The sequence below is a fragment of the Podarcis melisellensis genome, assembly GCF_964234715.1.
Source record: "Podarcis melisellensis genome assembly, chromosome: 10".
In the NCBI taxonomy this organism is placed as follows: domain Eukaryota; kingdom Metazoa; phylum Chordata; class Lepidosauria; order Squamata; family Lacertidae; genus Podarcis; species Podarcis melisellensis.
The window spans coordinates 73,013,510-73,033,036 of NC_138542.1; the positions used below are offsets into that span (position 1 = coordinate 73,013,510).

Genomic DNA, 19,527 nt, shown 5'->3' on the forward strand with positions numbered 1-19,527 from the left:
CCCATCAACGGATTCACACAGGTGAGAAACCATTCAAATGCATGGATTGCGAAAAAAGCTTTAGGGATCATCGATCCCTTAAAAAACATCAACGGACTCACACAGGGGAGAAACCATATAAATGTATAGAGTGTGGGAAGAGATATAGTGATAATGGACAACTTAGAACCCATCAACGGATTCACACAGGTGAGAAACCATTCAAATGCATGGATTGCGAAAAAAGCTTTAGGGATCATCGATCCCTTAAAAAACATCAACGGACTCACACAGGGGAGAAACCATATAAATGTATAGAGTGTGGGAAGAGATATAGTGATAATGGACAACTTAGAACCCATCAACGGATTCACACAGGTGAGAAACCATTCAAATGCATGGATTGCGAAAAAAGCTTTAGGGATAATGGATCCCTTAGAAAACATCACCGGACTCACACAGGAGAGAAACCATATAAATGTATGGATTGTGGAAAGAGCTTCAGTACGAGTGGTCACCTCAATGTACATCAACGGACTCACACAGTGGAGAAACCATATAAATGCATGGAGTGCGGAAAGAGCTTTAGTGATAGTGGATCCCACAGAAAACATCAACAGACTCACACAGGAGTGAAACCATTTAAATGCATCGAGTGTGGAAAGAGCTTTAGTGATAATGGATCCCTTAGAACACATCAACCGACTCACAGGGGAGAAACCATTTAAATGTATGGAGTGTGGAAAGAGCTTCAGTTTCAATTCAAGCCTTAGAAGACATCAACAGACTCACACAGGAGAGAAACCATATAAATGTATGGATTGTGGAAAGTGCTTCAGTAAGAGTGGACACCTCAATGTACATCAACGGACTCACACAGGTGAAAAACCATATAAATGTATGGTCGGCACCAGCGTCTAATGGCGGTCTTAGCCTCGAGCTCTGAGGCAAGACTGCTCCGTGAGTTCGGGTCTGACCCGCTACGGCGAGCGGGGGACCCCTAAAATCACAGGCGCTGAAGCCTGTGAACAAGGAGATTCGGTGGGCACCTTTGCGCCCCCCGGTATCGTGAAGGAGCCTTTTTAAAGGCTCCGGAGCGGCATCGGGTGTGAGCGCGGTGCTGAGGATCGCAACCCAGCTTACGGAGTGAAGCCGCGTCGCCATTGACGGAGAGCGCCGATTCCTTCCTGAAACAACTGATTGGCAACAATACCCGTGAGTAAGATCTGCAAACTAAACGGGACTTTCAAAGTAACTTAAGAGAATTTGGCTGAAAACAGGAGAGGCAGAAATTAAGGAAGTCAGCCTTCCCGGAACTGCACGACCGACCGAGCAATGAAAAAACAAGCTATTTTTAAAGGGAACCTTTCTACTTAAAAAACCTTATTGAACTCTTGACATTGGAAAGAGACTCCCCCCCCACAGGCAGGTGAAGGGGGGAAGAGGAACGAGGAAAATTTAACCTGCCAGAGGACAGGGGATTAGGAAGAGAAGCTTTCCGCTGCCGAAAGCCTCTGATCAGGCTGCCAGACAAAGAGACAAGCGCCTGGAAAGTGAACTGTCAAATGAGCTGTCAAAAAGTTGGTGGATATAAAGGCTAAATTTAACTGAAACAAAATAACGGGACTTTAGTGGATGGAACCTATAGGATATTTTATTTGCAACAAATAAGGCTTTTGGCTGGACTTTTGTTTTGTGGAACTTTGCATTGGTTACTTGTTTCCCTGCGTCTTTGTTCCTGCTGTTGTCATTGTTTGGATACAATTTCTCCCTCTAGAGGATTAAAAGAGAGAAACAGTTGCACTGTGATAGAGACAGAGAAGTGGGATTTTCCACTTGTAATTTTCCTGTGTGAACGACCTTGAGTTATGAGCACTCCACAGGAGGAAATAACAACAAGAAGCAAATCAAAACAAACTCAAAAGCAGACCCAAAGAAGAGGCTCCATATCAGGAGCTACAGCTGCACAGGAAAAAGGAACAACAGCATCAATGGAATCTATGACACAGGCACTGCTCAGAATAAATAAGTCTTTAGAAGCACTTACCAAGCAGTCTACAGAGAATTCTAAGAAACTGACAGACAATTCTAAGAAACTGACAGAGTTGACAACAAGATTAGACTTGAACACAACGGCAATAGCAAATAACACAGATTCTATAAATCGCCTTGTGCAAGAAAGTACAGAGACGAGAAAAATAGCTGAGAGCGCAAGGAGCACAGCCGAGGACACCAAGGGAAAGTTTGTACCCATTGCAAAGAAAGTTCATGAACATGACTCAGCTTTGGCCTTTATGGAACTAGAGAGGAAAAATAAGAATCTGAAACTGAGATCGGTACCTGAGGAGGAAGAGGGCAACCTGGGAGATTTTCTTACAGACAAGTTTCAAGAATTTTGGATTGATGAACTAGGAGGGGATGAGGAGGAATTTGCAATCACTACAGCCTTTCGGATTGGTAGAAAACAAGGCAAGAAACCAAGGGACTGTTTAATCACTTTAAGATCCAAAGAAGAAAGAGACAAAATATTGAACTTACATTTCCAGAAGGCTTTGATTGTTAAGAATTCCCAAATACAGATCTTTAAGGATATTCCTAAACACTTCCTAGAGGTGAGGTCCCAATTTAAGACTTTAGTGGATTTGCTGAAAAAACATAATATCCCATTTAGGTGGGAATTTCCACAAGGATTGTCCTTCAACTTCAAAGGGAAGAAAATTAAGATTAAGACAACTCAAGATAAAGACCAATTTTTGGAGAAATACTTTGAGGACTTTGAGAAAGGAACTGTGGGCGAGAGGGAAATACCGGATATAGCAAATCTACCATTTGGATTAGTGCCAGCACCTACTGATGAGGAACAAGAACTTGGAGCAGTCGGTGGAAAAGCAGCCCAATAATAAAAATGTCTCTGCAATTTCTGAGTTGGAACTGTCACGGTCTGAACCATCCCCGAAAAAGAGGACAGGTGTTTCATATACTAAAGAAAGAACACTTAGACGTAATATGTTTGCAAGAAACTCATATTGCCAGGATAAACAGAAAACTTTTGATAAATAAAAGATTAGGACAGGAATTTATTTCCTCAGACAAAGAAAAGAAAAGGGGGGTTGTGATTTATGTTAAAGAAAAATTGGAACCAAAATTGATCTTCAAGGATGAACAAGGAAGATTTCTGGCAGTGGAAATCCAAATTCAAGGAGAAAAAATTTTGATTGTAGGAGTTTATGCACCCAATGAAGGGAAGGCCGAGTTCTTTAAGAAGTTGCATGAGGCGTTAATGGACTTTATGGACTCTAAAATAATATTTATGGGCGATATGAACGGAGTAGTCTCCACAAACATGGATAAGGCGCAGAGGCAAACGATATCTAAGGATGGGAGACTGCCAAAGACCTTCTTCGAACTGACTGACACCATGGACTTGATTGATATTTGGAGAACAAGGAACCCTCTGGAAAGAGAGGGGACCTTCTTCTCTGAAGCAAAAATGACATGGACCAGGATTGACCAAATATGGATTTCCAGCAATCTGGCACCAAGGGTTAAAAAAACAGAGATCTGCCCAAAAACTTGTTCCGATCATAACGCAGTAAAGATGGAAATGAAGCTGACAACAACTGGAACCTTCAGATGGAGAATGAATGACACCCTGTTTAAAGATGAAATAATCTACAAAAAGGCCCAAAAGACACTGAAGGACTACTTCGAGATAAACTTAAGATCAGAGGTGGAAAGAAGAACAATATGGGACGCAAGCAAGGCCGTGATGCGAGGTTTCCTGATTCAGCAAAATTCCATAAAGAGGAAACAACAGAATGAGAAGAAGGAAAAAATCTGGAATCAAATAAAAGAAGGAGAGAAGAAACTGAGGTCTAAACCTAAATCTCAGGAGATTCTAAGGGAAATAAAGTATTATCAGACCCAATACATGGAATTGGTGAATGAGGAGATAGAATGGAAAATAAAACAAATGAGGCAAAAATCATTTGAATCAGCAGATAAATGCGGGAAACTGCTGTCATGGCAATTGAAAAAGAGACAAAAGTTGAACACCGTGACATCGCTCGAAGTAGATGGTAAATTTATTAATAAACCAAATGAGATTAGCAACTGTTTTCAAAGCTATTTCAAAAGGTTATACGCTCAAGGGCCAAAGAAGGAACAAGAGATTGAAGAATTCATCAAAAAGTATGGACTGTCAAAGATTTCGGATAAGAGTAAGAGGATTTTAAATGAGAAAATTACAGATCAAGAATTAGAGGATGCCATTCAAAATATGCAACTGGGAAAATCACCAGGACCAGATGGGCTGACTGCTAGATACTACAAAGCACTGAAGGAATGGTTAATACAACCATTGAAAGAAGTATGCAACCAAATCTTAGAGGGGAAAAAGGCTCCCGAATCGTGGAAAGAGGCATTCATCTCACTTATACCGAAGACAGAAACTGAGAAACACCAGGTTAAGAACTACCGCCCTATATCACTTTTAAATGTGGATTACAAAATCTTTGCAGAAATTTTAGCAAAAAGATTTTAAAAAGTGTTATCAGAGGAGATTCATAAAGACCAAACAGGCTTTCTCCCAGGGAGATATATGTCAGACAATGTGAGAAACATTATAGATATACTAGAACTTTTGGAGACGGAGATAAACAGAAAAGCAGTTTTGATCTTTGTGGATGCGGAGAAAGCTTTTGACAATATTTGTTGGACCTTTCTAAAGAGGAATCTCCATGGGATGGGGGTAGGCCAAAACTTTGAAAACGGTATAGGTGCAATATACTCTGAACAAAGAGCGAAATTAATTGTGAATGGTATGGTTATGGATGAGATTCCAATAGAAAAAGGGACACGACAGGGTTGCCCAATATCCCCTCTATTATTTATATCGGTCCTGGAGGTATTATTGAACATGATCAGAAGGGACCAGCTGGTAGAAGGAATACGACTCGGAACTAAACATTATAAGTTAAGAGCATTCACAGATGACTTAGTTTTAACTTTGCAACAACCAGAAGCCAGTACAAAAAGAGCCTTAGAACTTATCGAAATATTTGGTCAAGTGGCAGGTTTTAAATTAAATAAACAAAAGACGAAGGTGCTGGGAAAAAATCTAACGATGGAGGAAAAAGATAGCTTTCAAAGAGAAACCGGTTTGGAGATAACAAAAAAAGTGAAATACCTGGGGGTGAATCTAACATCTAAAAATGTGAACCTATTTAAAGATAATTATGAGAAATGTTGGTTGGAAGTGAAGAAAGATCTTGACATATGGTCCAGGTTGAGACTCTCCTTGTTAGGCCGAATTGCTGTTATTAAGATGAATGTATTGCCGAGACTGTTGTTCTTGTTTCAAACATTGCAAATTCTGGACAAGATGGACTGTTTCAAGAAGTGGCAGAAAGACATATCTAATTTTGTCTGGCAGGGCAAAAAGCCCAGAATAAAATTTAAAATTTTAACCGATGCAAAGTATAGAGGGGGCTTTGCCCTGCCAGACTTAAGACTCTACTATGAAGCGGCAGCTTTTTGCTGGTTGAAACAATGGCTACTTCTTGAGAACACAGACATCTTAGATCTAGAAGGATATGATAATAACTTCGGCTGGCATGCATATTTATGGTATGACAAGGTAAAGGTGCATAGAGGTTTTAAAAACCATATTGTCAGGAAAGCACTATTTAATGTATGGAATCGTTATAAAGATTTGTTGGAGAATAAAACCCCCAGGTGGTTGTCACCCCTGGAAGCCAAGGCGGTAAAAAAACTTAATATGGATTCAGATTGGCCAAAATACGGTGAAATTCTAGAATATGATGGTGAAAAGCTTAAATTACAGAGCTTGGAGAAATTAAAACCTAAAGTCCGAGATTGGTTACATTACCAGCAGATCAATGAGACGTTTAAGCAAGACAGGAAAGTAGGATTTCAGAAGGAGAGGTCAAAGTTAGAAACAGAATTACTGGAGCCCAATACTAAGAATTTGTCTAGAATGTATAATTTGCTGCTGAAATGGAATACACAGGATGAAACAGTAAAATCAGCAATGATTAAATGGGCACAAGACATTGGCCATGATATTATGTTTGCAGACTGGGAACGGTTATGGACCACAGGCATTAAATTCACGGCATGCAGTGCCTTAAAAGAGAATATAATGAAAATGATCTATAGGTGGTACATGACCCCAGCCAGGCTAGCAAAGATATATCATCTGCCCAATAACAATTGCTGGAAATGTAATGAATGTGAAGGAACCTTTTATCACCTTTGGTGGACCTGCCCAAAGATTAAGGCCTACTGGGAAATGATCTATAATGAAATTAAGAAAATCCTTAAGTGGACATTTGCTAAGAAACCGGAGGCTTTTCTCTTGGGCATGGTCGGCCAAACGGTACCAAGGGAAGACAGAACATTCTTCATGTATGCAACCACGGCAGCAAGAATCCTACTAGCAAAGTATTGGAAGACTCAAGAATTACCTACTCTGGAAGAATGGCAGACCAAGGTGACAGAATTTATGGGACTGGCCGAGATTGACCGGCAGAATCCGTGACCAGAGGAGAGAGACGGTGGAAGAGGACTGGAGAAAATTTAAAGTTTATCTTAAGAACTGTTGTAAAATTTCGGAATGTTGAGATGTCAAGGGGTATGAGATGGAGAATTATAGCTGTTAAATTTTAAATTTAAGAAAATCTAAAGAAAATTGGCTATGAATTTGAACGAAGGATTGCTAAAAATTGGTGTTTTAAAAACAAGGGTGCAGTGAAGGGGAGGTTTGGGGAAGTCGCATTATGTGTGTTTGTATGTTTTGTTTTGTTGTTATTGTTTTTTATGTTATCTTTTATGTCTGTGAAAATGAATAAAAATTTTTTTTAAAAAAAAAGGAATGCGGAAAGAGCTTCAGTCAGAATGGAGACCTTAAATTTCACCACCGGATTCACACAGGGGAGAAACCATTTAAATGCAAGGAGTGTGGAAAGAGCTTCATTAAGAGTGGACACCTCTATATACATCAACGGACTCACACGGGTGAAAAACCATATAAATGTATAGAGTGTGGGAAGAGATATAGTGATAATGGACAACTTAGAACCCATCAACGGATTCACACAGGTGAGAAACCATTCAAATGCATGGATTGCGAAAAAAGCTTTAGGGATAATGGATCCCTTAAAAAACATCAACGGACTCACACAGGGGAGAAACCATATAAATGTATGGAGTGCGGGAAGAGTTTTAGTGATAGTGGATCCCTTAGAAAACATCACCGGACTCACACAGGAGAGAAACCATATAAATGTATGGATTGTGGAAAGAGCTTCAGTACGAGTGGTCACCTCAATGTACATCAATGGACTCACACAGTGGAGAAACCATATAAATGCATGGAGTGCGGAAAGAACTTTAGTGATAGTGGATCCCACAGAAAACATCAACAGACTCACACAGGAGAGAAACCATTTAAATGCATCGAGTGTGGAAAGAGCTTTAGTGATAATGGATCCCTTAGAACACATCAACCGACTCACAGGGGAGAAACCATTTAAATGTATGGAGTGTGGAAAGAGCTTCAGTTTCAATGCAACCCTTAGAAGACATCAACAGACTCACACAGGAGAGAAACCATATAAATGTATGGATTGTGGAAAGTGCTTCAGTAAGAGTGGACACCTCAATGTACATCAACGGACTCACACGGGTGAAAAACCATATAAATGTATGGAGTGTAGAAAGATCTTCGATTGTTGTGGAAATCTTAGAAAACATCAGCAGACTTACATTGGAGAAACCATTTAACTGTATGGCGTGTGGAAAGAGCTGCAGGCCGAGTGGAATCCTTGATTTTCATCAACAAACTCACACAAGAGACAAACCATATAAATGTCAGCAAAGGCGATAAGAGTTTCAGTCCTAGTGGAACATCAACAGACATGCACAGGAAGAACTTCAATATTTGCCACCCTACAAACTATCAACAAACTCAAAGAGGAGAAGCAGTTTAAATGGAAGGATTATAGAAAGTTATTTAGTTATAATGGAGTGTTTAGGAAACATTTAGGGAGTCTCACAAGGGAGAACACATTTAGATGTATGGAGCGCGGGACATGTTCCACTCAGAGGAAATCTGTCTTCCTGCTTCAGGGCCAGCTGAGTCTGTTTCTCTTGTCATTATCTCCAACTAGGTAACTCCTATCTAAGCTACTCTGTATCTGTGTCTCTCCCTGCTTCTGAGACTACTGGAAACGAGGGGGGCCGTTTCTCACCCTCCAGCTCCTCTTCTAAGGAAAGCTAATCTGCTTGAGAATGGATTCCCCCATATTTGGCTTCAGACCATTCTCTGACAAAACACATTGCTCTGTGTCCTTCCAGCCTCTTTCCTCCCTTGCTCCCTTCTGCCGGTTTGTGTGCCTGACAGATTTCCTGTCTGCTAAATTTTTTTACTGTTGAAACTGGATCTGCTCTCAGGAGCTAAGTTTTGTGCCTCACTAGGGACCCAGTGAGAACTGTATGCTTTGAAAGCTCAGTAAAGTATTACTGAAGAAGTCCTGCTGCCTCTGTGTGTGTTTTTGACCTCAGTGTGGGACTTGCTCTACACGTGGCCCGTACTCCGGTTATGCTTAGCTCATGCCCTGGAGTTGCTCTACTCAAACATGCAAGACAGTTTTTGCCACAAGCTCTGTCACCCCCACCACTGCATGATCTCCAAACACTTCTTCTTCTCCAGAACTTCATCCCTGCCTCCTGCGCGTTCTGAAGAAAACTTGAAATACTGAAATTGAATGGGAGATTTCCCCCCAAGCCTAATTTCAAGAAGGGGAAGGAGGGGCTGCAGGTACGAGGGAAGTCTCCTGGTGGGTCCCGTATTCACTCATGAACCCCATGGGGCTACTCCAGAGTTCCTGCTTATTCTGGGGATTGGAGAAGATAGTACTTTTCCATAGTCCAAGAAGTTATTATTCAGTCATGCTGCTAGGGAGTTTCCCTACCAGAGGGCCACAGTGCATATTGATTTTACTGTTGTTTCTGCTTTTGCTGTCATGGACTGGCTGGGTTCGTGGGGGGGGGAGGCACCAGCTGGGAGACCCACAAAGGAAGAAGGCTCAGATCCTGGGGACTGGGGGTGGGATGGCAATGAGCAGAAAGCGGTAGAAAAGGGAGCAGAATGGGAGGGGGAGGTGGTCCAAGCAGAGGAGGAAACAGGGTTTGGTGAGCAGGAAGAGGCTGGGGCAGAGAACAGTTCAGGAGAGGAGGGAGGAGAAGAGGGGGCCAGAAGACCCAGAGGATGCCGGCTGCTGAAGCATCCAGGGAGACGCCCCCCCCTGCTGTGACCAGCTCCCCTCTCCCCATGTCTTCTAGAGCACACAGAGAAACCCGTTTCAGACCCCATGATCCTACACATGGTATTAAGAGAGTGTTTCTCTGTCCCCCAACATGCATCACTTTAATCTTGTTGACAATGAACTGTATTTTCTGCCCAATCACCCTGTTTGGAGAGGTCTTTGAGGGGCTCCTTGCAATCTCTCTTTGTTTGAACAATCCTGGACAATTTACTGCCACCAGCAAACTTTGCACCCTCCCTGCTCCCGCCTAACTCTAGATCATTTATGAACAAGTTGAAAAGCCACAGGTCCCAATACTGATCTATAGGGGACTTCACTTTCTGCTTCTCTCCATTCACAGGAGTGTTCGTTTATTAGTACATGTTCCTCCCTCCCCCCATCCTTCTGTGCTGCGGAGGGAACCCTGCGGAAAAATTCTGGGGTGAATTTTGCTTCCCCACACATCCAACAGTGCTCAGCATTCAGGGAAATGGAAGAGGAAAGCTGGCCACAATCCAAGAGACTGAGGTCAGCAGAAAGGGAAACAAAGCCTACTCCAAGGGAAGCCGCTTCAGCTTCCAGCCCATCTGCTCCCACAATGGCTAAAGAAGAATTGCCCTTTGGGAATGGTGGAGCTGAATGGAAGTGGGCGAGGAAGCCCCACAATCGCTCCTGCTGGAGGAATAGGGGCACTGACCCCAATACTCAAAGGTGATGACCTGGTCCTTTAGGGGCACTGTTACGCCATCAGGAACCGGGAGTCCCCCACACCTGCCTCCCACGTCCGGATTCAACCTCAATCTCTTAGCTGCCATCCATCCTCCAACCACCTCCAGAAAGACACACAGGGAATTCACTGCCTTCACTGGTTCCAATTTAAAAGAGAGGAAGAGATGGGAGGAGCCTCCCCATTGTCTTTTCCTTCACAAATCCTTTCTTAAGGGCACATTTAAGATATGAATAGGGTGTGAGCCTGTGACCTGGCACAGATACTAAGTATTTATCATCACAAAAGACTGGCCAGGCTCCCCAGGCAATCCAATCAAGTGACCATTAACAGGTAACCTGGCAGACAGGAGGTAAACCACTCAGATTTCTGCTGTAGACCGCCATTTCTGTGATGTAGTAATAATGTATCTGGGGGTGCTGGTCTTGGGTTACACCCCTTCTGTGAAGTATGTATAATGTGTGGAGGGATGGTCTTGAGCTCCAGGGCAGGGCATTTAAAATGTCTATAGAAGGCCTTGTGTGCCATTGTTCTGGGTTCCTCCTCCTTCCTTTGTGTGGTGAGGGGAGCACCCTGTTGCAACAGATCAATAAAGATCAGGCTTACTAGCTGCTTTGCTTCTCAATATTCTCTGGTTGCCCTCTGTTATTTTCTCCTACCAATAGGGAACCTACGTAAGGACTCTATATAGGCTCTTGGATACCCCATAAAGGGAAAAGGGCAGATTTTTTGTTTAAAACACTTCCTTGGAACGTTTATTTTATATATATTAGACCTTAAAATTCTTACAACAATTGCATATGGTTGCATGAACTTTTAAGACCTCTCCCCATTTCCCACAATACATTTTTCACAGCATCATGCATACATCACATATGTGTCACAAACTAGGAATGTTTTGGAATTTAGAAACATGACCCCGTCACCCAGCCCTGTCAAGAACCCCAGTTTCCCACACCTTTTAACTACCCTCTTCCCCAAAAAACCAGAATAGTATTTACACATTCCCCCAACTGCAAGGCTTTCCTCCGCTTCTCCTCTGAATGCCCGTCCCCCGCTCTCCTGATCCACTGATGGAAGAGGGGATGAGGGAAACCTCCCCCCCCCCAATTCCTCCCCTCCCCTACTGGCACATCGTTCTCTCACCCCTCCCACACAACCCCAAATCCCACCCCCATACGTTGCACCCATTCCTTCTCCTCCTCCTCTCCATCCGGCTTCTGCTCCGGGAAGGAGGGATGAGCCCCCCTCCCAAACTGCCTGCTTCTCCCGCAAGTGGAGCTTCTGCACCGGATTGGTGCTCTGCGCCGTAGCTCTAGGGGCCCGCGCTTTCAGAAAGGGGAGGGAGGAGGCAGGGGAGGACACCCCACCACCGTGGATGTTGCAGGGAAGGAAAGGAGAATCGGGAGCGAGGACAAAGAGGTAAAGGGGTCGCGGGGGGGAGGGGAGGGGCGGTAAGGACCCAGAGACCCCGCCAGCTCCCCAAAGCACCTTTCGTGGGCCCCACGGACAGGGCCTGGATCCCTGCACGAGTGCTGCGAAGGGGGCTTTCCTTGGCCCCTAAGGCGCCCTGGCGGGGGCGGACATGGTGCCCCCACCTAGGGGGTCCCCACGAGGGCCCCCTTGCCCCGTTTCCCCCAGGCAGGCACCCTGGGGCTCTGTGGGCTCCGCATGGGGAAAGGCGGGTCATGAATGGGTTAACGGGCGCGAGGGACGCCTGGATAGAGACCCCCGTGTGGCTCGTGTTGGGGGGGTGCTCTTGATGGAGATGTGGGGCGCGCAGGGCGAGCGGTGGGTGAGCCCCGATAAGGCGGCCTCTGGGTGCAGGGAGACTCAGGGAAAGAGGGAGGGGGTCGAGGAAGTCAGGTGGAGCATCCCTGGCACAGGGAAGGGCAGCAATGGGGGGGGGCTAGGTAGACCAGTCTTTGGGGCTTGTCTCCATCATGGCGCCCGCCAGCTCCCAAAAGCATCTTTCGTGGGGCCCTTAGGCGCTTGGCAGCGGCGGACATGGGACCCCCACCCAGGTGGTCCCCACGAAGGCCTCTTTGCCCCGTTTCCCTCGCACAGGCATCCCTGGGGCCCTGTGGGATCTGCACGGAGAAAGGCGGACCATGAAAGGGTTAACGGGCGCGAGGGACGCCTGGAAAGAGACCCCCGTATGGCTCGTGTTGGGGGGTTGTCCTCTGGATGGAGAGGTGGGGCACGAAGGGTGAGGAGTGAGCCCCGCCAAGACGGCCTCTGGGTGCAGGGAGACTCAGGGAAAGAGGGAGGGGGTCAAGGAAGTCGGGGGGGCGCATCCCTGGGGCAGGGAAGGGCAGCAATGGGGGGGGGAGCTAAGTAGACCAGTTTTGGGGGCTTGTCTCCATCATGGCGCCCGCTGGGATTCTCTGGGGGGGCCGCATTGGCTTCTCCCTCCTGCCCAAGTATCGGCCACCCCTTCAAGGCGACCAGAGAGGGATCCCTGGAAAGTGGGATCCCACCCCTTCCTTCTTGCAATCTCCATCCTCTTCCTGCCCCATAAGCCCCTGCCCTGTCCAGACACAGCCATTCTGCCAAGTCCAACCTTGGGTCCTCCTGGAGAGGAGAGGAAATTCCAAGAGGAAGAGGGGAGGGGAGAGGCCTTCTCAGAAGCGGCTCTTTGTTTCTGCAATTCCCCCCCCCCCCCCGCCCCGAAGCAGCCAGAAACCTTTTCCTCTCTCTCAGGCTTCCATTTTTAAGTGTCTTTTCCACTGCCAGCTTCATTGAGGATGAGGATAATGTACACCTGTCATCAGAAACAGGGGTGCAGAGTCCATGGAATGCCTCTCAGGATTGATATAGACATTGCACCTCAAAAGCATTTCTGTTCCTCTTATTCTTTGTAGGCAGTGTCAAAGTGACTGACAAGCTGAGATTCTTCCCAGCCAAAGCAGCCATTTTCATGATAGACAGTGCCTGGGGCTAGAGGCTCTACACCCCAGGTGTGCCTGTGCAGGCCACAGACTGCCAGTATTAGCACCGGTGAGGTGTGTGACCTTCCCAAATTTATAGACTGTATGTGAATGAGAAGTTGTGGGTGGGATTACCGTTTATGGCATCCCTGTGATTTTCTCCACCCATAACATTTCATGAACTGATATTGCAGTACGAATTCCAAAATATCTACAAAAAAAATCACAATATAATAAGAATGATGGTAGTATTTCTACCCTGCCTAACTGGCTGGGTTTCCCCAGCCACTCTGGGAAAATTACAGTACATATAAAAGACAGTAAAACATCAGACATTCAAAACCTCCCAATACAGGGCTGCCTTCAGCTGTCTTCTAAATGTCAGATAGTTGCCCATTTCCTTTCCCTCTGCCTGCTTCCCGGTAACTTCGCTTCTCATGGGGGGTGGGGGGTGAACCAGCAGACCCTCGAAGGAGGACCTCAGTGTACAGACTGAGCGATGGGGGTGGAGACGCTCCTTTAGGTCTACAGAGAGTGAGGCTGTAGGGCTTTAGGTCAATGATCTTGCTCCTCCACAATGATTTCCAGAGCAAGTCCGACATACAATTAGCAGAGTAGGAAAGAAAGCTCAGAGACAGCAAAAAAATCCTTCAGCAAATAAATTTGTGACAGAAGGCATAACAGGAATCTATGCCTGAAAAATGCAACCGAGGCAATTTAAAGGTCAGCACCAACAATGTGAATTGTGCTCAGAAATGTACTGGGAGTCAGTGAATATCCTATCAGACTGGTGTTATGTTGTCTCAATGGCTGCTCCCATTCTGTTGTCTAGCTAACACATTCTGGATTAGTTGCAGTTTACGAGTCACCTCCAAAGGTAGCCTCATGTATCACATGGCAATAATCCAAGCGGGAGATAACCAGAGCATGCACCACTCTGGGGAGACAGTCCCCAGGCATGTAGGGTCTCAACCAGCATACCAGATGGAGCTGGCAGACAACTGCCCTGGACACAAAATTGAGCTGCGCCTCCATGGACAGCTGTGAGTCCAAAATGACCCCCAGGTTGTGCACCTGGTCCTTTTGGGGCACAGTTACCTCCATCAGGTCTAGGGAGTCTTCCACATCTGCCTGCCCCCTTTCCCCCGAGACAGTATTTCTGTCTTGTCAAGATTCAACCTCAATCTGTTAGCCGCCATCCATCCTCCAACTGCCTCCAGACACTCACACAGGACCTTCACTGGTTCCAATTTAAAAGAGAGGAAGAGCTGGGTATCATCCACATACTGGGGAACACGCAGCCCAAACCCGCTGAAGATCTCTTCCAGTGACTTCGTATAGATATTTAAAAGCATGGGGGAGAGGACGGAGCCTTGAGGCACCCCACAAGTGAGAGCCCAGGGGTCTGAACACTCATCCCCCAACACCACTTTCTGGACATGGCCCAGGAGGAAGGAGGGGAACCACTGCACAGCAGTGCCCCCAGCTCCCCTAGAGGGTCCAGAAGGATACCATGGTCAAAGGTCTCCAAAGCTGCTGAGAGATCCAGCAGAACCAGGAAAGAGCTTTCCCCTTGGTCTCTAGCCCATCGGAGATCATCAAGCAGTGCAACCAGGGTAGTTTCTGTCGTATGATGAGGCCTGAATCGCAATTGGAAGGATAATGGTGGCAGAAGCTTTCCTGGTCCTGCACCCCCAAAAGTTCCAGACCCAAGACTTTCATTAGCTTTCAAGGGGCCATCGGAGTTGCTGGAAGGAGGTGTCCAGGACATCATCCAACCTTCTTAGAGAGTCCATTCTGGATTTGTGTAGGTTTTCCCCCATAGCCTTCTCTTCTCCTGAAGATAATTCACAAGGCAGCGAAGGTTTAGGATCAGAGTTTTCCTTCTCGAGGACCTCCCTTCCAAGGTTGACGAGCCCCATCTACCCTCACTTTCCTCTGCAGCATGGGCAGAATCTGCCTTCTTGACTGTGGGATTCACAGTGGTTCTCATCCTCTCCATCCACCAGGGCCTGCCGTCACCGGCAGCAGAATTCCCCAACCCACCAAGGATTTGAGACCCATCAGGTATCCTCACCTGGTTTTGCCAGCCGGTTGAAACCATTCCTGGGATTGTGGCCCCTGCTGCATGCTGACAGCTTCTGGAAGCCACAGGTGAGAGCTGAGTACATGGTGGGGACCAATGGTGGATAAATTACTCCATAAGGTGGACTATATTTCCTCCACTAATAGTACTACCGCTCCCCTAACACCCCAAGACATCCTATAATTATGATATTTAAGACAGATCAGGAATAAATTCATGTCTCCAGAAATAACGCAGCTTCAGGCCATCAATAAATTAATAATACCTATTCAAGGTAATACATTATCCACAAAGTACAGTTTATCTATTTGGCTTGAATATCCTGATATTTAAGTCTCATTTTATAATAGTCTTGCATCAGAAGATGGGCACGAGATCAGACAGCACATCATTCTTTAAAAAATCATGCTGCTTTATGGAACATTGATTGAGGATTTGGAAAGATGCTCCTGAATTACTATCATTTGACATGGCAACTTCAGTTCCTAAAAATTGGGAACATGGGTAGGAGGTAAAGGAATGTAGGAGACGTTGAAATAGGAGAATGTGCTAATGGAGGTTGATGTGTTGTCTTTCCCTTAATTCTCTTCCTTGAAACCCAACAGGATTTACTTTCCTCCCACTCTGAAGAAGGGGATGGAGAAGACAGTCAAAACTCCAGGGAATGGTGCACCTTTCGTTTCATTAGGAATAGAAATTAAAATGTGGAATATTCTTCATTGAATGAGCACACATAGTTCACTTCAACGACCTCCAACAGGGGAGATACAATTTAAAGGTATGGAGTGTGGAAAGAGCGTTAGCAATAATGGAAAACTTAGAAGACATCAACAGAATAGCACAGGGGAGAAACCATATAAATGTATGGAGTGTGGAAAGAGCTTCAATCAGAGTGGACACCTTAATATACATCAACGGATTCACACAGGGGAGAAACCATATAAATGTATGGAGTGTGGAAAGAGCTTCAGTCAGGGTGGACACCTCAATATACATCAACGGACTCACACAGAGGAGAAACCATTTAAATGTATGGAGTGTGGAAAAAGCTTTAGTGATAATGGAAAACTTAGAAAACATCAACGGACTCACACAGGGGAGAAACCATTTAAATGTATGGAGTGCGGAAAGAGCTTCAGGCAGAGTGGACACCTCAATATACATCAACGGACTCACACAGAGGAGAAACCATATAAATGTATGGAGTGCGGAAAGAGCTTTAGTGATAATGGACAACTTAGAAAACATCAATGGACTCACACAGGAGAGAAACCATTTAAATGTATGCAGTGTGGAAAGAGCTTTAGTGATAATGGAAACCTTAGAAGACATCAACGGACTCACACAGGGGAGAAACCATTTAAATGTATGGAGTGTGGAAAGAGCTTTAGTGATAATGGACAACTTAGAAAACATCAACGGACTCACACCGGGGAGAAACCATTTAAATGTATGGAGTGTGGAAAGTGCTTCAGTGAGAATGGAAGCCTTAGAACACATCAACGGACTCACACAGGGGAGAAACCATTTAAATGTATGGAGTGTGGAAAGAGCTTTAGAGATAATGGAAATCTTAGAAAACATCAACGGACTCACACAGGGGAGAAACCGTATAAATGTATGGAATGTGGAAAGAGTTTCAGTCGGAGTGGACACCTCAATATACATAAACAGACACACACAGGAGAGAAACCATTTAAATGTATGCAGTGTGGAAAGAGCTTTAGTGATAATGGAAACCTTAGAAGACATCAACGGACTCACACAGGGGAGAAACCATTTAAATGTATGCAGTGTGGAAAGAGCTTTAGTGATAATGGACAACTTAGAAAACATCAACGGACTCACACAGGGGAGAAACCATTTAAATGTATGGAGTGTGGAAAGTGCTTCAGTGAGAATGGATCCCTTCGAAAACATCAACGGACTCACACAGGGGAGAAACCATTTAAATGTATGGAGTGTGGAAAGTGCTTCAGTGAGTATGGAAGCCTTAGAACACATCAACGGACTCACACAGGGGAGAAACCATTTAAATGTATGGAGTGTGGAAAGTGCTTCAGTGAGAATGGATCCCTTAGAAAACATCAACGGACACACAGGGGAGAAACCATTTAAATGTATGGAGTGTGGAAAGTGCTTCAGTGAGTATGGAAGCCTTAGAACACATCAACGGACTCACACAGGGGAGAAACCATTTAAATGTATGGAGTGTGGAAGGAGCTTTAATGATAATGGAAAACTTAGAAAACATCAACGAACTCACGCAGGGGAGAAACCATATAAATGTATGGAGTGTGGCAAGAGCTTCAGTCAGAGTGGACACCTCAATATACATCAACAGACTCACACAGGGGAGAAAGCATTTTCCTGTATGGAGTGCAGAAAGAGCTTTAGTGATAATGGAAAACTTAGAAGACATCAACAGACTCACACAGGGGAGAAACCATTTACATGTATGGAGTGCGGAAAGAGCTTCAGTCAGAATGGAAATCTTAGAAAACATCAGCAGACACACAGGGGAGAAACTGTTTAAATGTATGGACTGTGGAAGGAGCTGCAGTCAGAGTGGAACCCTTGATTTATGTCAACAAACTCAAACAAAAGCCAAACCTTATAAATATCAGGAAAGTAGATAGAGGTTCAGTCCTAGTGGAAGTTCTAAATCAACAGACTCACGGACAGGAAGAACTTTAGGAGTTGAAACCCTTCAAAACATCAACAAACTCAAAGAGTGGAAGCAGTTTAAATGAAAAGATTGCAAAGTGCTTTATTTACAATGGAGTGTTTAAGGAACATCCAGAGACTCTCAGATGTAAGAACCCATTTAGATGTATGGAGAACGGGACGTTTTCCTTTCAGTGTCCACTCTTTTCTTCACAGAAATGAACTCACCAGGAAATCCATCTTTAAAATATGTTGTGTATGTGAAGTTCTGGTATTTATGTGTAAAACTGTATAGTAATGAAATATTGAAGGCAATGCCAAACAATGTGATTATAATCTAAGATGTAATATACCTTTCGATAGAGAAGGGGAGAGGGTTTATCTGGATTACTTGGTGGTCAGTGAGGGCTAGGCGATTTATTGTTCCATACTGCTTTCTAGTCCACATCGTGATAACCTTCCAAGAACAATTGATATGGCAACACACCACAGATCACAGTGTGTATTTCTGGGATGCTCATTTGTGTGGAAGCAGCTGGCAGAAAGCTTTGCTTCGTGAAGCCCCTGAATATGCTGAGTTGCTGACTTCCCTCCCAGGCGACAGGAAGCGAAAAACACACCTCCCTTGCCCTGTGTCCTTCCAGCCTCTTTCCTCCCTTGCTCCCTTCTGCCGGTGTGTGTGCCTGACTTAGATATCCTGTGTGCTGTATTTTTTTACTACTGAAACTGGATTTCCTCTCAGAAGCAAAGTTTTGTGCCTCACTGGGGACCCAGTGAGAACTGTATGCTTTGAAAGCTCAGGAAAGTATTACGGAAGACGTCCTGCTGCCTCTGTGTGTGTTTTTGACCTCAGCGTGGGACTTGCTCTACACATGGCCCCTACCCTGCTGATACTTAGCTCATGCCCTGGAGTTGCTCTACTCAAGCATGCAAGATGGGTGTTTGTGTATCAGACTGGTTCTTGCACCAGACTCTGTCACCCCCACCACCGCATGATCTCCAAACACTACTTATTCAACTTCATCCCTTACCCCTGCATGTTTTGAAGAAAACTTGAAATTTAATGGGAGAATCCCCCCCCAAGCCTAACTGCAAGAGGGGGAAGGGTGGGTTGCAGGTACCAGGAAAGTCTCCTGGCGGGCCCGTCTTCACTCATGAACCACTTGGGGGAACCCCAGAGCTCCTGCTTATCCTGGGGTTTGGGGAGGATAATATTTTTCCATAGTCCCAGAAGTTATTAGTTAATCATGCTGCTAGGGAGTCTTCCTGCCAGAGGACCACAGTGCAGATTGCTATCCTACTGATGTTACTGTTGTTGCTGCTGTTGCTGTCATGGACTGGTGGGGTGAGGAGGGGCGGCAGAAGTTGGGGAACGCAAAAGGGAAGAAGGGTCAGATCCTGGGGACTGGTGGTGGGATGGCGATGAGCAGAAAGAGGGAGAAAAGGGAGCAGAATGGGAGGAGAGGTGTTGCAAGCTGAGGGGGAAACAGGGTTTGGTGAGCAGGAAGAGGCTGGGGCAGAGAGCAGTTCAGGCTCAGGGGGAGGAGAGGAGGGGGGCTAGGAGACCCAGAGGAGGCCGGCTGCTGAAGCATCCAGGGAGACGCCCCCTCCTGCTGCGACCAGCTCCTCTCCCCTGGTCTCCAAGAGCACACACAGAAATCCAGTTCAGACCCATGAGCCTGTACATTATATTAATGGACATTGGGGGTTTTTGTCCCAACATGCATCACTTTAATTTCATTGACAATGAACTGTATTTTCTGCCCATTCACCCCATTTGTAGAGGTCCTTTTGGAGCTCCTTGCATCT

General features: G+C 45.3%; 3 protein-coding genes across 11 annotated transcripts in view; all 3 read left to right on the forward strand.

Annotated features, from left to right (window-relative positions):
• Window positions 1–17,170, forward strand: part of LOC309378679 (uncharacterized protein) — a 32,034-nt gene extending 14,864 nt beyond the window's left edge. For 6 of the 8 annotated variants that reach the window (XM_081927201.1, XM_081927199.1, XM_081927204.1 and 3 more), the window contains 2 exons: window positions 14,975–15,119; window positions 15,657–17,170. In XM_081927201.1, the coding sequence (XP_081783327.1) occupies window positions 15,775–17,169 (1,395 nt within the window). In that variant the 5' untranslated portion in view covers window positions 14,975–15,119; window positions 15,657–15,774 and the 3' untranslated portion in view covers window position 17,170. Of the gene's footprint in view, window positions 1–13,054; window positions 14,009–14,974; window positions 15,120–15,656 lie in introns of those variants that run through there. The other 2 variants (XM_081927206.1, XM_081927205.1) reach the window with 2 other exon arrangements.
• Window positions 1–18,045, forward strand: part of LOC309378645 (uncharacterized protein) — a 42,847-nt gene extending 24,802 nt beyond the window's left edge. Inside the window, exon 2 of one of the 2 annotated variants that reach the window (XR_014172147.1) lies at window positions 17,914–18,045. The gene's annotated coding sequence lies outside the window, so the exon portion shown is untranslated. Of the gene's footprint in view, window positions 1–17,817; window positions 17,890–17,913 lie in introns of those variants that run through there. The other variant, XR_014172148.1, reaches the window with a different exon arrangement.
• LOC309379833 (uncharacterized protein) lies at window positions 322–8,531 on the forward strand (the record flags this gene model as incomplete). The annotated part of the gene is made up of 3 exons (XM_081929298.1): window positions 322–357; window positions 6,957–7,101; window positions 7,520–8,531. 3 exons carry the CDS (start codon window positions 322–324, stop codon window positions 7,783–7,785), a joined length of 447 nt encoding a protein of 148 aa, XP_081785424.1. The 3' UTR covers window positions 7,786–8,531.
• Window positions 18,046–19,527: the final 1,482 nt, after the last annotated feature.